At 51.8% G+C, this 15996-nt stretch overlaps 1 protein-coding gene across 2 annotated transcripts in view; it reads right to left on the reverse strand.

The window, feature by feature from the left end:
* SH3RF3 (SH3 domain containing ring finger 3) overlaps positions 1-15996 on the reverse strand; it is a 159433-nt gene that overhangs the window by 14123 nt on the left and 129314 nt on the right. The window contains exons 8-9 of one of the 2 annotated variants that reach the window (XM_018055297.1): positions 11461-11771; positions 10552-10788 (exon numbers count right to left, since the gene is read on the reverse strand). In XM_018055297.1, the coding sequence (XP_017910786.1) occupies positions 10780-10788; positions 11461-11771 (320 nt within the window). In that variant the 3' untranslated portion in view covers positions 10552-10779. Of the gene's footprint in view, positions 1-10551; positions 10789-11460; positions 11772-15996 lie in introns of those variants that run through there. The other variant, XM_018055296.1, reaches the window with a different exon arrangement.

Genomic DNA, 15996 nt, shown 5'->3' on the forward strand with positions numbered 1-15996 from the left:
TCTTCTGCTCCTAAACTCTAAAGAGCTGCTACCACATGCACATGGCTGCTTGTCATCATCACACTAGAATGATTAGGAAAGGACAGAAATTTGGAAGAACTCAAGGTGTCAGGACCCCAGGGAACTCAGGTCACCAGGAGCCCCTCATGGCTCCTCTCTGAGCTGCTGATCTGACAGGGAGGAAGTGGCCACCTCGCAGATGGAGGGAGGGCCTCAGAGTCCACCTCGCAAGCAATCCTGGCAGGAGGATGTGGGAAAGGTTTAACTAGAGCTGCTCACGCCAAAGGGCAAGGAGGGCTGCCTATGGGTTGTGGGTGAGTTTATCTTCCACGACTTGACTCCTGGGGCCGTTTCTACTAGGGGTGCCGAAAGCGGAGGCTCTGGACCCTCTCCCAGCGTGTGCCCTGGGGCAGGGACTCAGGCCAGCACAGAGAGGGGCCACAAAGCCCACATCTCTCCCTGGGATGGACTTTGTTGTTCCCCAGTCTTGCCTCAGTGGCAGTGTTTTCTTGCCATCGGCACAGAGAAGGGAGGTGCCGGTGTCCTTCACAAACTACGAGTGTCTCTCTGGCTAGAAGGCAGGCTTCTCTGCACAGGAGGCTGAGGAGCCGCCTGCAGCTCCCCTGCGTGTCTCCCTGCTGCCCTTCGATGGGCCCTGCCTCCGGGTTCCAGGGCGACCTACGGAGCACCCACTTGTTCAGCTCTGAGCCGGGGCAGGAGCCAGGGCTCACCACCAAGCAAGCGCCCACCAAGATTTTGCTGTCAGTGGGTCAAAGAGCACACGGGTGGCTGAGGGCAGCCCAGGTGTGCGGTGAGGAAAAGGGTGAGTTCTAGAAAGCAAGGATTGATGACGTGCTGCCGGGATTTCTGGTCACAGGGGAGTCGGTCTCTGGGGTGGAGGCCCTGTAGGGGTGTGAGTGTGTGAAGCACACTGCCGAGGGTTCTGGGTCCTGCAGACCACCCCTGTCAGACTCCTCCTTCACTGATGAGCAGGGGAGCTCATTTTCATTCTGTGATGAGGTCCTTGGACTCTCTGGTGGGGGTGCTGTCAGCCTGCCGAGATGGGTCCTTCCACCCCAGGGGGGCTCTGCTCCACTGACCAGAAGCAGTTCTGGGCTTGCCCACTGCCCGGACGGGCTGGTGTGACAGCCACCAACAGAAGCGGTGTCACCCAGGCTGTGTCCTTTTCCCACCATGGCTCTAATGACGCTCTGCTGCAGTGTGGCCTGGCACCTCCTCCCTTTACTGCTCTGCTGTCCCTGGTGCCATGCACCAGACACGCCCGCCCCCTTGACAGCCGCCTGACCTCTGCGCTGTGTCACACTCGGAGTCGTCACAAATGAAGCTGCTCTGCACAATCATTCTGGAGCCCATGGGGCAGGAGATTCCCTCTCTCCTAGGAAGACCTCCAGGAGTGAGTGGCTGGGTTCATGTCTCTAGGGACTGCTGGGCTGTCTTCCACACCGTGTGTACCGTCTTCTACTAATATTCCCACCAGCAGCGACCGGGAGCTCTCTGCTCAGCCTAACCCTTTAAATACTAGCTCTGCCTCCCATCTTCACGGAATTTGGGCACCCCATCCCCCTCCCACACACGCATGCAATAAGGAATACGGTTTCTACATAAAAACAGGCACAGGTCTTGTAGACAAGCCCTAGCCTTGTTTTGCACACAAGTGGCTTTCTCATGTCACGTGACAGCCTTCTCTGAATGGGCAGAAAACACAGACCTAACTTGTGTCCCATGTATGCCCCCAGGGTGACCTCAGCAAAGAGGGGCTCATGACCCATCCTGTGGCCACCAGTCAGCTCTCTCCCCAGCCAGTCCTACCAAAGTGACCACGGTGGTAGGGACAGAGGCGATGTGTGGGCTCAATATCACAGGTGTCCTCCCACCAGCACCTCCTGGCTGCAGCCACTGCCGACTGCCCAGTCTGCCAGAGACCAGCAATGAGCCCCCAACACGCCCCCCCCACCCCCCCGCTCTGGGCAGTCAGTGCCCCCCTGGTGGCAGGCTGATTACACAGGACCACTTCCACCATGGACGGGGCAGCTTTTAGTTCCCACTGAAATAGTCACTTATTCTGGACTCACGGCTCCTCCCCCACATGCAATGCTTCTGCCAAAACTCCTGTTTGTGGACTCAGGGAATACCTTACCCAGCATCACGATACTTTACATAGCAATGCTTCTGGAAAAAATCAAACTTGATGATGGGCCCGTGCTCGTGGAATTCACTGGTCTCACCCTGCCCCTCACTGCCCACAAGCAGGCAGCCTGACAGAGTGGTACAGTGACCTCTTGAAGATCCAGTGAGTCTGGATCCAGGAGACCCGTTGGGGCATCTCAGTGTCACCATGCCCTGTGCTCAGGGTCATTGGGAAATGACAACAGCTCATCCCAAGCAGGACAGCTGACGGCCCAGACCCTTCAGCATGAAGCCCTGGGTCCCCAGATCAGAAGTACAGCAGCCGAGCTGCTCGCTGGAGGCAAAGAGGCAATGGAGCGGGTGGTAGGAGAGGCAGTTACAGACATGACAACTGTGGTCAGCACAGAGATTGCCTTGTTCTGTTAGGAATGCAGCCATGTGTGTGTACCTATAAGATACCTTTGTTTCTTCACTCTCCCATTCCTCATCATGGAACATCAGCAGTGCTGACTTTATACCTTGGCCTTGCAGTTACAAGACACCACGGAGAAGCACAAACATCATAGAGGACTCGGCATGCCCCTGTGGGGGTCAGCTCGTCCCAGTGGCTCGCAGCACAGTGATCTCACATCAGCAGAAGCAAGCGCCCTCACTGTCTTTACTCAGAGATGAGGCTGGGTCAGAGTTGGGCTTGGGGTCTGGCTAACAGGGTACACTGTGATGGCTGCTTTGTGCGGCAGGTTGGCCAGGCTGTGGGGCCAGTGGTCAGCCCCTCGTTTGGACACTGTGGGGAAGGTGTGTCCAGATGTGGTCAACTCCACAAGCTGGGGCTTCAGGAAACAGGCTCCTTGCAGCATGGGCCTTGATGGCCGGGTGGCTGGCGCCAGCAGTCAAGTGCCTAGGGAACAAGCAAGGTTTCCTGGGAAAGACCTTCTGCCTCCAGATAGCACCTTGATTCCCGACCTCTGTCAGCCTGTCGGTGCCAAGGTCTTTGGCTTCCAGCCTCCGTGATCATCACAGGACCCAGGCCCTCAGATGAGCATTAACTCAGGCCCTGAGGTGTGTAAATGTACCTCTCTCTATTTGCTCTGCTTCTCTGTGGAACTCTGATTGAACAAACCAATAATGAAGAAAGACTTTTGTAATCAGCAGAAGACATTAGTCCCATCTTTATTCAGTTGCTCAGTCATGTCTGACTCTTTGTGACCCCATGGACTGCAGCACACCAGGCTTTCTTCACCATCTTCTGGAGCTTGCTCAAACTCACGTCCATTGAGTCAGTGATGCTATCCAACTATCTCATCCTTTGTCACCCCTTTCTCCTCCTGGCTTCTATCTTTCCCAGAATTAGGATCTTATCCAATTAGTCAGCTCTTCGCCTCATGTGGTCAAAATATTGGAGCTTGAGCTTCAGCATCAGTCCTTCCGGTGAATATTCAGGGTTGATTTCCTTTAGGATTGACTGGTTTAATCTCCTTGCCGTCCAAGGGACTCTCAAGAGTCTTTTTCAGCACTATAGTTCGAAAACATCAATTCTTCGGTGCTCACCCTTCTTTATGGTCCAACTCACACCCTCATACACGACTACTGGAAAAACCATAGCTTTAACTAGACAGACGTTTGTCAGCAAATAAATGTCTCTGCTTTTTAATACGCTGTCTAGGTTTGTCATAGCTTTTCTTCCAAGGAGCAAGCGTCTTTTAATTTCATGGCTGCAGTCACCATCTACAGTGATTTTGGAGCCCAAGAAAGTAAGTCTGACAGTGCTTCTATTGTTTCCCCATCTATTTGCCATGAAGTGATGGGACTGGATGGCATAATCTTAGTTTTCTGAATGTTGAGTTTTAAGCCAGCTTTTTCACTTTCTCCCATCTTAGCATTAAACAGAAATTTCCCAGACTTGTCTAAGGTGATAAAAAGCAAAGACATTAGAAGACAGTGGATGCAGCCAGAAATGCAGCCACAACTGCTAGTCTTACAAAGAGACCATGAAGTGATAACATTTTCTTTAAATTGACCCATCAGTTCTACTTGAGATATGGTTGCAAAGAGAGTGAATCCTCTAAAAAGATGAATGTGCTTCATTCCCAGGCCATGGGCGAACATGTCTTGTAATTTATTAAGATGTGGCCCAGAAGGAAATACGGAGCTCATACCAGTCAAGCCTGCCCCCAGAGTGACCTCGCCCTGGAGGGAAGCGCAGGTCTGCAGCTCCTGTCCTGCCCCAAAGTGGGGATGCTGCCCCTGCCTCCACACAGCTGCCCACACAACGGCATGTGTGACAAGATGGGAAGGCACTGCAGTTCCTGAGGGCCACCTGCTGGCTGGGCTGTGCCCGGGTTTTTCTCTTGAACTGGTTACATCAGCTGAGATTCCCTGGGCATGAAGGACTGGAAAAAAAGTCTCCCACCTCTGATGAGGACACAGCGGTCTCAGAAGACAGCACTAGTGCTGGGCTGGAATTCTGTACCAGATCATTCTAGATGAGGTTGGATCTCTTGGGCCCATGGCCCACGGCCGCTCGGATGTACTTGGACATCCACCTTTTGTACCGCCAGCTCTCCTGGCTGCTCTGGGTGTTCAGGTGTCAAATCTCCCCCATCCTGATTAGTTACAGTAACATTTGCCCTCCTGGGAGACTTACAGGAGGTGGCTATTACAGGTGAGTCACAAATCGTTTCCATTTGTAGAGTTTATTGCTATTTTAAAAATGAATTTGGGGGACTTCTCTTGTGGTCCAGTGGTTGAGAATCTGCCTGCCAATGCAAGGGACACAGGTTCGATTCCTGGTCTTAGAGGATCCCACATGCCCTGGGGCAATTAAACCCATTTGCCACAACTACTGAAGCCCGAACACCTAGAAGCCCCTGCTCTGCAGTGAGAGGTCACCACAACGAGAAGCCTGAGCACCACAACAAAGAGTAGCCCCACTCACTGCAACTAGAGAAAGCCTGAAGCAACAAAGGCCCAGCACAGCCAAAAAAAAAAAAAAAAAAACTTCAACACTCTAAAAAAATGAATTTTGGTTTAATGTTTTGCAGCAAAAACCCAACTTCTGACTGGAATAGTTTTCTTGGGTGTCATCCATCCTTCAGGCTAAATGTCAGGTGTGAAACTAAGACCTTAAAAACCCTTTACACCCGTGTTTCTTGGTGGACACAGGAAATGGAGCCTCCAGTGTGGAGATGAACAAGTACCATTTCACAAACAGAATGCCAACTGGCCCAGGTTCATTTCAAGTAGGCAGCATCTCTTGGCTTGGCAACAGTAAGTGTCCTTTTTCTGAAACTGCAAAATCAAATCCCCTTTTAATCTTTCCTCAGGAGCTTCCGGAATAGAAGCTGTGCATCTATATCCAACCCGCAGTTCTTATGGGGTCTGGCCTTCAGTGAGCTGTCAGATACCTGATGCTTCTGCTGCTGCTGCTAAGTCACTTCAGTCGTGTCCGACCCTGTGCAACCCCATAGACAGCAGCCCACCAGGCTCCCCCGTCCCTGGGATTCTCCAGGCAAGAACACTGGAGTGGGTTGCCAGTTCCTTCTCCAATGCATAAAAGTGAAAAGGGAAAGTGAAGGCGCTCAGTCGTGTCTGACTCTTTGTGACCTTATGGACTGCAGCCTACCAGGCTCCTCCATCCATGGGATTTTCCAGGCAAGAGTGGCTCCCAATACTTTCGTCCAAATACCTATGCTAGGCATGTATGTAAGGAGATCAAGCCAGTCAGTTCTAAAGGAAATCAACCCTGAATATTCATTGGAAGGATCGATGCTGAAGCTGAAGCTCCAGTACTTAGGCCACCTGATGTGAAGAGCCGACTCATGGGAAAAGACCCTGATGCTGGGAAAGATTGAAGGCAAGAGAAGGGGACGACAGAGGATGAGATGGTTGGATAGCATCACTGGCTCAATGGACATGAATCTGAGCAAACTTTGGGAGATAGCAAAGGACAGGGAGGCCTGGTGTGCTGCAGTCCATGGGGTCACAAAGAGCCAGACACGACTGAGTGACGGAACAACAAAGCATGAATGAGCACTTCCTCCTTCCAATGGCATGGTGGCAGGTGCCACGCTGCTACCTCACCGATGCAGGAATCAAGCAGCGGAAGCCCCTGGAGCCCCTACGGGGGCAGCGATGTGAGCCTCCACCCCTTTCACACACATCCATTCATTTGGGCCCTCCTTCTCCAAATTCAAGCTCCACTCACTGTGTAGTAGTTTTGGCTCCTGCCCTCCCCCGCCCCCCACCCCATACCCTGATGCCCTGGGCACCCAGCAGGAGAAGCTGACCAACAGGCCCGAGGAAAGGGCATGGGCACTGGCTGAGCACCAAGGCCTGGCCTCACTCCTGGGGGTTACCAGATGCCTGGCCTTGGCCCCCAGGTGTGCATCACGCCCTGAAAGCTCACCAGCACCACACTGAGCTAAGGCCCAGAAGTTGGTAGATTGAGGCTCAGACCAGGACAAGGGCCAGGGGCCTCAGAGGGAGGCCTGGAGGTTGGCCAGGCCCTTCTGGGAGAGTGCAGAGGAGAAGGTCCCAGGCTGGCTCTGAGCTCTCCGCAGACCAGAGGGCCCTGTCCTGTCCTACTTCAGAGTCTGCGACCTACCCGTGTCACCGGGGGAGGGACGCTCTGATGGCACATTCTCTCCAAAAGTAAGTTGCCTGTAAAGCCTCACTGTTCTGACAGTGGGGACATGTGCTTTCAGGATGGGCTCACTGTCTGCCCGAGGAGCACTCATCTGCCTCACACCAGCCCGCCTTCTCCCACCAGCAGTCCAGTTGTAGGGAGCCAAGGTGAAGGGCTGAGGTCATGAGGCCTCCAGAGGCCTGGGGCAGTCAGCAAAGGGCCCTCCACCCACCAGGGCACCAACTCCAGCGCCGCAGCAGGCAGGTCTGCCCAGCACACATGTCCCCGGGAGGACACAGGTCTCCATGGCCCATGGGGGGCCAGACGACCGCGGGACTCCTCAGCGACTCATTTGTGGGGTGAACAGGGTTCCTGAAGCCCTTGAGAATGTGCCTCCTGGGCTGTATGCTCAGTGAGTTTCCTGCGTAATTGAGCCCCACTGGGGATGCAGCGCTGATTGCGGGCAGGGTGCCCTGTGTGGGGGCCTGTCCTCCCCGCAGAGGTCAGTGTGATGTTGGGGCCTGCAGGGGATGCCGGTCCTGATGAGGTCAGACCTAGTCCACTCCCCCACTGGGTAGGATGTTTGCAGGATGCCTCCCCCTGTCCTGCTGGTGGGGCTGGCAGGGCCAGGGGCACTGGCACAGAAAGCCAGGGCCTGTCCTGAAACTGGAAACACTTTGGCAACAACTGATATGCTGGTTACAGAGCCAGCAAAGCCCTCCTCCTAGTCCACATCTTAGAAAGAGCACAGGCAGCGGCTTGCTTGGCGCATGGATGCCCAATGGGGGAAATAAATTCACAAACCAGTGGTTCTTCACTTTAGGAAAAGGTACCTGGTTGTTTAAGAGCTTCAGCTTTGGGGCTTCCCTGGTGGCTCAGTGGTAAAGAATCTGCCTGCCAATGCAGGATACTCATGTTCCATCTCTGATCTGGGAAGACTCCACACGTCAAGAGCAACTAAGCCTGTGTGCACAACTATGGAGCCTGTGCTCTAGAGCCAGGGAACTGTAGCTACTGAGCACACGTGCCACAAGTGCTGAAGCCTGAATACCCTAGAGCCTGTGCTCTGCCGCAAGAGAAGCCGTGCACTGAGAAGCCTGCACACCACATCCAGAAAGTAGCCCCCATTCACTGCAACTAGAGAAAAGCCCATGCAGCAACCAAGACCCAGCACAGCCCAAAATGAAAAACCTTTTTAAAAAAAGTCCAGGGACAATTCAAAAAAAAAAAAAAAGCCTCATCTTCAAGATTTCTTCAGATTGCACATTCCTGAGTTTTCATTAAACATGTCACTGTATCCCTCCCATCATGTGTGGTGTACTTGGTCGCTCAGTTTTGTTCAACTCTTTGAGACCTCATGGACTGTAGCCCACCAGGCTCCTCTGTCCATGGGGATTCTCCAGGCAAGAATACTAGAGTGGGTTGCCATGCCCTCCTCCAGGGGATCTTCCCAACCCAGGGATCGAACCCAGGTCTCCCGCTTTGCAGGCGGATTCTTTACCATCTGAGCCACCAGGGAAGCCGAAGAATATTGGAGTGAGTAGCCTATCCCTTCTCCAGCAGATCTTCCTGACCCAGGAATCGAACCTGGGTCTCCTACATTGCAGAAGGATTCTCTACCAGCTAAGTTACCAGGGAAGCCCCCTCACATCATATATACACACAATTTTAATCTGGGGCTGTGGTTAATAAAGGACAGTTCGCCTGCAAACTGGTCACCATGAGGTCCCTACAGTAAGCAGGCCTGCCTGCTCTGCCCTGGTCATTGGCCCAACCACAGAACCATGTGAAGTCGTTCAGTCGTGTCCGACTCTTTGCGACCCCATGGACTACAACCTACCAGGCTCCTCTGTCCATGGGATTATATAGGCAAGAATATCGGAATGGGTTGCCATTTCCTTCTCCAGAGGATCTTCCGACCCAGGGATGGAACCCTAGTCTCCCACATTGCAGGCAGACGCTTTACCGTCTGAGCCACCGGGGAAGCCATCGGCCTCCATCGGCCCAAACCCACCCCCAAAGGCTTAGCCCACAGAGGCCACACCTTCTGCATGAGTTTGGTCAAATGGTTCACTCTCATGGGACCCCTTCTGGCTGCACTTGAGTCATGTACAACCAGAAGGCAGATGCCCCAGGCTCAGAGTCCCCTCTTCTGGGCCGACCTCAGGGCCTCCTGCCAGCAGTTACCCTGGACTTCTTGCCCTCCAAGTCCTGCACAAGCCAAAAACATCAGCAGTCACGGTCTCATGGAGAGGGGAGGCTACCACAAGTCAGTGCACTGGGGCTGGACAGCCTGGAGACCAGAGTCCTCAGCCTGGCCCCAGAGCCAATGCTCTGTGATCCCAGGCAAGTGCCTCAGCATCTCTGAACCTAGAAGGGTCATCAAGAATGAACAGTTTAATGCGAAGATCTTGAGAAGTTCTTTCCAGTTCCCAGACTCTATTACTCTGTGAAAAGGAAATACCAGGGGAAATACTAAGGAAATACCCTTCATCAACCAGGGGAAAGTTAACTTTCTTCCAGCCCATAAAGTAAAGAATTTTCTACCAGTCATGTGGGGGGAACGTTACCGGCAGTTTTCCCAACTCTCTTCAATCAACAAACATCACCAGATGCCCGCTATGCATGAGGCACCTCCAGGGTCAGTCAGGGCTCTGAGATTTCTGAAGTAAGTTTTAAATCAGGACTTAGCATAAAATAGCAACCAACCCCCACACATGCTGACCCTCCTATGTGCTGGGTCTGCTGACCCTCCTATGTGCTGGGTCTGCCGACCCGCTGCATGTCCTTTTCCATCTAAACACACACTGGTCCAAATCCACTAAGCTGGTCTCATGACTCCTGAAGGTCATTTCAAACATGGGTCACAAGAAGGACCCTCAGCATGCTGGGGCCATAGACAGTGCTGGCTGGAGCCAGCAGTCAGCCTTGGAGTGGATGCAGGGGAGGGAGGCACGTGAGCGTCCCTGGTCAGGTCTGACCCCCATCCTCCTCCCACCTGGGGCCTCCCAGCGGCTCTTGGGCTGCCTCTACTGGCTACCTTCTTTGGCCTTTGCTCAGCTGAGGCTGCCAGAGGCCTCCTCTTACTGACAGGCGCCCTGCTCCCCATTCTCACCACCCTCTGGGGTCCAGGCAGACAGCCTCACCATCTGGATCAGGTGTTGCCCCCAAGGGACCAGAGAGGATGCTGTCTACTTGAGGGGCATGCTCCAATCAAAGCTGGTTTCATACTGAAAGGTCTGAAAACATCCACAGGGACCTCCCTGGTGGTCCAGCGGCTAAGACTCCACACTCCCAATCCAGAGGGCCCGGACCCCTGGTCAGGGATGGATCCCTCCCACATGCCACAGTGGAGATCGAAGATCCTGAGTGCCGCAACTGAGATCCATCAGAGCCATAAATATGTGAATGAAATGAGAGTGAAAATCGCTCGGTCGTGCCAACTCTTTGCAACCCCATGGACTGTATAGTCCATGGGATTCTCCAGGCCAGAATACTTTCCCTTCTCCAGGGGATCTTCCCAACCCAGGGATCGAACCCAGGTCTCCCACATTGCAGGCGGATTCTTTACCAGCTGAGCCACCAGGGAAGCCCCTAAAGGGAAAGCTCATTCAGTTGTATCCCACTCTTTGTGACCCCAAGGACTGCAGCCTGCCAGGCTCCTCTATCCAAGAAATTCTCCAGGCCAGAATACTGGAGTGGGTAGCCGTTCCCTTCTCCAGGGGATCTTTCCAAGCCAGGGACTGAACTCAGGTCTCCTCCCACTGCAGGAGAATTCTTTACTATCTGAACCACAAGGGCAACGCAAATATGTGAATGAGTATTTTTTAAAAGCGTACACTAGAGAGAGAGAGAAAAAAAAAATACCCCAGGCTGTAGCAAAGCCAAGAGCATGAGAAAAAGCCACCTGGACAGTGAGGCCAATAAAAGGAGTGACCCCGGCTGGGGATCAGGCCCGCCGTCCAGCACAGCCTGGGCAGCACAGTGGCCTGATCACTGGACACGTCTCACTTGCCCTGAAAGACCAAAAGTGAAGAAAGGTAAAACAGCTTATCAACGATTTTTTTATACAGATCCCATGCTGAAATGACAACATTCTTGGATATTGGGTCTAGTAGATTACACCATTAAAATGAATTTCACTTTTTATCTCATTTTTAACTTTCCACAATGTGGCTACAGGAAGACGGCAAGTTACATGTGTGGTCTGAATTATGATTCCATCTGCGGCACTGACGTAGAAATCTGGACTCCCGTCTTGGCTCAGCTGACCGCTAGCTGATGGTGACTGAGGCCAGCTCCCCAGACTCAGTTTCTTCCTGAAATAAGCCCACTTCCCTCACTGCTGGGGAAGAGTTGAGGGCCAGCCACACCTACGAGGAGGCCGGCGCTCTCCCCTGGCCTGTGTCCCCACTGCCCTTGTGTGCGCTGCCGGAGCACCGAGGGGAGGATGGCAACTGCTCACATGCGCATGAGGTCTGTGGACGTGTTATTAGACGTCCTGACACCTGGCAGTGTCTAATCCCAGCAAAGCGAGTAGTTCACCACAACTTTTCTCCAGAAGGAACTGAAGCGTCTTGAGGAGGGGGTGGGTGTTTTTTTGATGTGCGTGACCACACTGGGCTTGGATCGCCCTCCCTAAAAGGCGTCTGATGCCAAAGAAGTAGGACCACCCACTTGGCACTTACCTTTTCGTTTTTCCTCTCGTCTGGTCTGCCTCCCGCGCCGGTGGGGCTGGACGCGGTCAGGCCACCGGCGGGGCCCCCTCCAGCCTCCCCGTTGAGGTTGGCGGCGCTGACATTGGGAGGGGTGACGGCCGAGGCTGCCGAGGCGAGCGGGATGGCCGGCCGGGGGCACTGCGTCACTGGCTGGGGGCTGTGCTGCGGGGACCCCAAGGCGGGAGGCCTGAGGCTGGCGGGCAGGCGAGACGGGGAGTTCTGAGTGCGCAGGGGCGACACCGTGGCGGTCGGCCGGCCCTGGACCTGGGCCGGGTGGGCAGCTGGGAGAGAGGGGTTGAGAGGGTGGGGGAAGGTCAGTCTGCAGGCAATCCTGGGGCTGCGGCCTCGCCATCCCGCCCACACCTCTGCCGAGGCCCTTGCCTTGGCCCTTCCCAGGTTCCTACAGTATGAACTGCAGCTGTCTGCCAGTACACTCCAGTTTTACAAACATCCTGTTCAACCCTTCTAGACCCGAAGCCCCTAGTGAAATGAAATGTTTCCTGCTTTACTCTCTACAAGCCTTTTCCAAATGCACATTTCTGAGCCCAGGTGAAACAAAGCCAGCTATTTGGAAGCCATCAGCTGCTTCCTCTCCTGTAAGCGCTGAGGAGCTGGGGGGATGTGAGAGGCGGCCACCCCGTTACATTCACCTTCTTTGACGGTGAACAAGGAATTAGTCTGTGAACAATAAGAAGCAGGATTGGCCCCAGATAGCTATGTGCATATGAAAGAAACGATTTCAGCAATCCTGGACGTTTGTATCTTCCCATACATAGAAGATCACTAAATCTCTTCACGTGAGAGAGATAGTTTTCTCTTAATTAACAGTAATCTTTTAATATTTACATTACCTGCCTCTCCCTGCAAACTTGTATGTAGCCTGGCTCCTTCTCCTCAAAGCACGCTCGGGGTCACCTGAGGTGCTGTCTCCTGGGCTCGAGTCCTAACATTCCTACTGAATAAAACCTAACTCTCAGCTTTTAGGTTGTGTGTATTTTTTTTTTAGTGGACACTGTGGAGGAGCCTGGAAGAAGCCTGGGGAGGCCCTGGGTTACCAGGCACCACTGAATGTGAGGGGATCTCTGGACAGTGTGGCTGGGCGGTCTCCACCTGGAACTGGAAGTTACGGCCCAGCCCCTGGCTCCCATACCCAGCGGTCAAGCTGGCCAAGCATTAGCCATGACCACCGATGAAGGCTCACCGTCCACCTCCCTACCCCAGCGTAAGTTTTGCGTGGTGGGATCTTCACGTTTCATTCACTAACATGTTCCAAACAGCTGGAATGGTGCCTGGCACATAGTAAGCACTGAATAAAATTGTTTCAGAATATTTGTGTCTGAGAAAAGAGAACTCAGCTAAAACACCTGTACAGATTTCACAGAACTAAACCACTGGAGAAGAAAAGAACGCTTCCCAGGAGAGGTGGGGCTCACTTCACAGCTGGTACGAGGGTTAGAATCCATGGGCCCTCAGTCGCCCGCCTGGCAGGACCCAAATGTGTGCCTGTTACCAGCTAAGCCTGCTGGTCTGTGACACCAGAGTAGATGTGGGCTGCTGGAGGAAAGACTGTGGACGTGCCATTGCTCTCAGTCTGCCCCCCACTTCTCTAACCTGTCATCTCAGTAACTCTGGGCCCCTGAATCCTGCCAGCTCTCACAGGTCCACTCCGCCTCCCAGGACTGGGTTCAGTGGGCGCTTTACAAAAAGCAAGTGAGTGAAAAATGATCTGCTTATTGTCACCTCTGTCCTTCCCTCACTATCAGGCCATCACGTCCTGTCGCATGGAGGAGCAGATGCTGGAAAGTCCACAACTTCAGGGCCATCTCTGTCTGGACACAACCCCTCAGCCTCCAGGCCTGGGGCATGCACTCAGTTTCTCCTGTCCGTCACTTCGCCCCGTCCTGTAGCTAACCCCGCCCTCAGGCCAGAGCTAGACTCACCTCCAAGTCCAGGTGGGGCTCCATTCCCTCCCCTACTCCAGGAGGGGTCTCAGTACAGAGCACGCCCAAGAAGGGCTCAATACTGACCACCCCTAGAAGGGGGCTCAGTACTGAGCACCCCCCAGCAAGGGGTTCAGTACTGACCACCCCCAGCATGGCCTCTGCCCTTAGATGCCCTCAAGGGGCTGCCTGTTGGTCTTCTGCAGGAGGTGAGAGTCAGCCAGCACCATCAGCTTCATCCCGGAGCCCAGGAGGCCAGCACGTCAACTCTCTTGTGTCCCATTTGTTTACATCCACACAATTGCTTCTTGAAGTATCAAAATTAAATACCCTCTCTGTGCCTAGAACAAGGGGCAGGAGTCCCACATGATTCCCTCTTCCAGGAGTCTCAACTCACTTCCATACCAGAAACACCACTCTTCACCCCATTCTTCCATCATGTAATCTGGACAAGAGCAACTGTGACACCTGTCTCATCAACTTAATGGACACTTTAATGTTTTCAGAAAAAGTACTTATTGATCCAGTCATTTGTCTTCACACCAACACCACACTGATGACTGCGGCTTTATCAGTCCAGTTCAGTTCAGTCTCTCAGTCATGTCTGACTCTTTGCGACCCCACGGACTGCAAAACACAAGGTTTCCCTGTTAATCACCAACTCCCAGAGCTTACTCAAACTCATGTCCATTGAGTCAGTGTTGCCATCCAACCGTCTCATTCTCTGTCATCTGTTTCTCCTCCTGCCTTTAATCTTTCCCAGCATCAGGGTCTTCTCCCATGAGTCGGCTCTTCATATCAGATGGCCAAAGTATTGGAGTTTCAGCTTCAGCATCAGTCCTTCCAATGAATATTTAGGACTAATTTCCTTTAGGATGGACTGGTTGGATCTCCTTGCAGTCCAAGAGACTCTCAAGAGTCTTTTCCAACACCACAGTTAAAAACACCAGTTCTTCAGCCCTCACTTTTCTTTATAGTCCAACTCTCACATCCATGACTACTGGAAAAACCATAGCTTTGACTAGATGGACCTCTGTTGGCAAAGCAATGTCTTTACTTTTTAATATGCTGTCTATGTTGGTCATAGCTTTTCTTCCAAGGAGCAAGCGTCTTTTAATTTCATGGCTACAGTCACCATCTGCACTGATTTTGGAGCCCTCAAAAATAAAGTCTGTTGCTGTTTCCATTGTTCTCCCATCTATTTGCCATGAAGTGATGGGACTGTATGCCATGATCTTTTCTGAATGTTGAGTTTTAAGCAAACTTTTTCACTCTCCTCTTTCACTTTCATCAAGAGGCTCTTTAGTTCTTCTTTGCTTTCTGCCGTAAGGGTGGTCTCATCTGCATATCTGAGGTTATTGATATTTCTCCTGGCAATCTTGATTCCAGCTTATGCTTCATCCAGTCCAGCATTTCTCATGATGTACTCTGCATATAAGTTAAACAAGCAGGGTGACAGTTTACAACCTTGATGTACTCCTTCTTCTATTTGGAACCAGTCTGTTGTTCCATGTCCAGTTCTAACTTGCTTATTGACCTGCATACAGATTTCTCAGGAGGCAAGTCAGGTGGTCTGGTATTCCCATCTCTTGAAGAATTTTCCACAATTTGTTGTGATCCACACAGTCAAAGGCTTTGATGTAGTTGATGAAGCAGAGGTAGATGTTTTCCTGGAACTCTCTCGCTTTTCCAATGATCCAACAGATGTTGGCAAGTTGATCTCTGGTTCCTCTGGCTTTTCTAAATCCAGCTTGAACATCTGGAAATTCATAGTTCACGTACTGTTGAAGCCTGGCGTGGAGAAATGCGGCTTTACAATGTGTCTTAAAATCAGTGTTAGCTTTCAACTTTGTTTTTCTTTTCCAGGTTTTTTTGGCCAAGGTCCTCTGCATGCCTATATGAATCTAGGTAGCAGATTGTCAGGTTCTACCAAAAAAATGGGTTAGATCTTGATTGGTACTCCACTGACTCCACAGGTCAGTTTTTGGAGAATAAACACCTTAACAACATTAAGTTTTCTTACTCCTAAATAAAGTATATCTCTGTAAATATTTAAGACTTCCTTAATTTCTCTCTTTAATTTGCAATATTTTGGAGTGTTCAAGTCTTATTTATCTTTCATCCGATTTAATCCTAAGTAATTTATGTTTTTAATGCTATCAAAATTGGCATCATTTTTTAAGTGCCAATTTCCAAAAATCATTCCTGGTATAGAGAGAAACAAAATCGACTTTTGAATGTTGACCTTGTATTCTGTAACCTTTGTGTAGATGCCTGTTCCCACCTGGTATGTTTTTCCTTCTTTCTAAAGACAACTGTTTGACATTTTTCATGGTGTGTGGTGACATCTTTTTAACTTCACTGTGTCTGAATAATTCTTTATTTTGCTTTCATTTATGAGAGACATTTGTTGGGTGTAGAATCCTAACTTGACAGATGCATTTCTTTCAGGACTTGTTAGGTTTTCCACTGCCTTCTCACTTGTAGTGTTCCTGACAAGAACTCTACTGTCACCCTTGTTTTTTCCCATGCTAGGTATCTTTTCTTTATTGCGACTCTCAAGGTT

The sequence above is a fragment of the Capra hircus genome, chromosome 11 (genome assembly GCF_001704415.2).
Source record: "Capra hircus breed San Clemente chromosome 11, ASM170441v1, whole genome shotgun sequence".
NCBI lineage: Eukaryota > Metazoa > Chordata > Mammalia > Artiodactyla > Bovidae > Capra > Capra hircus.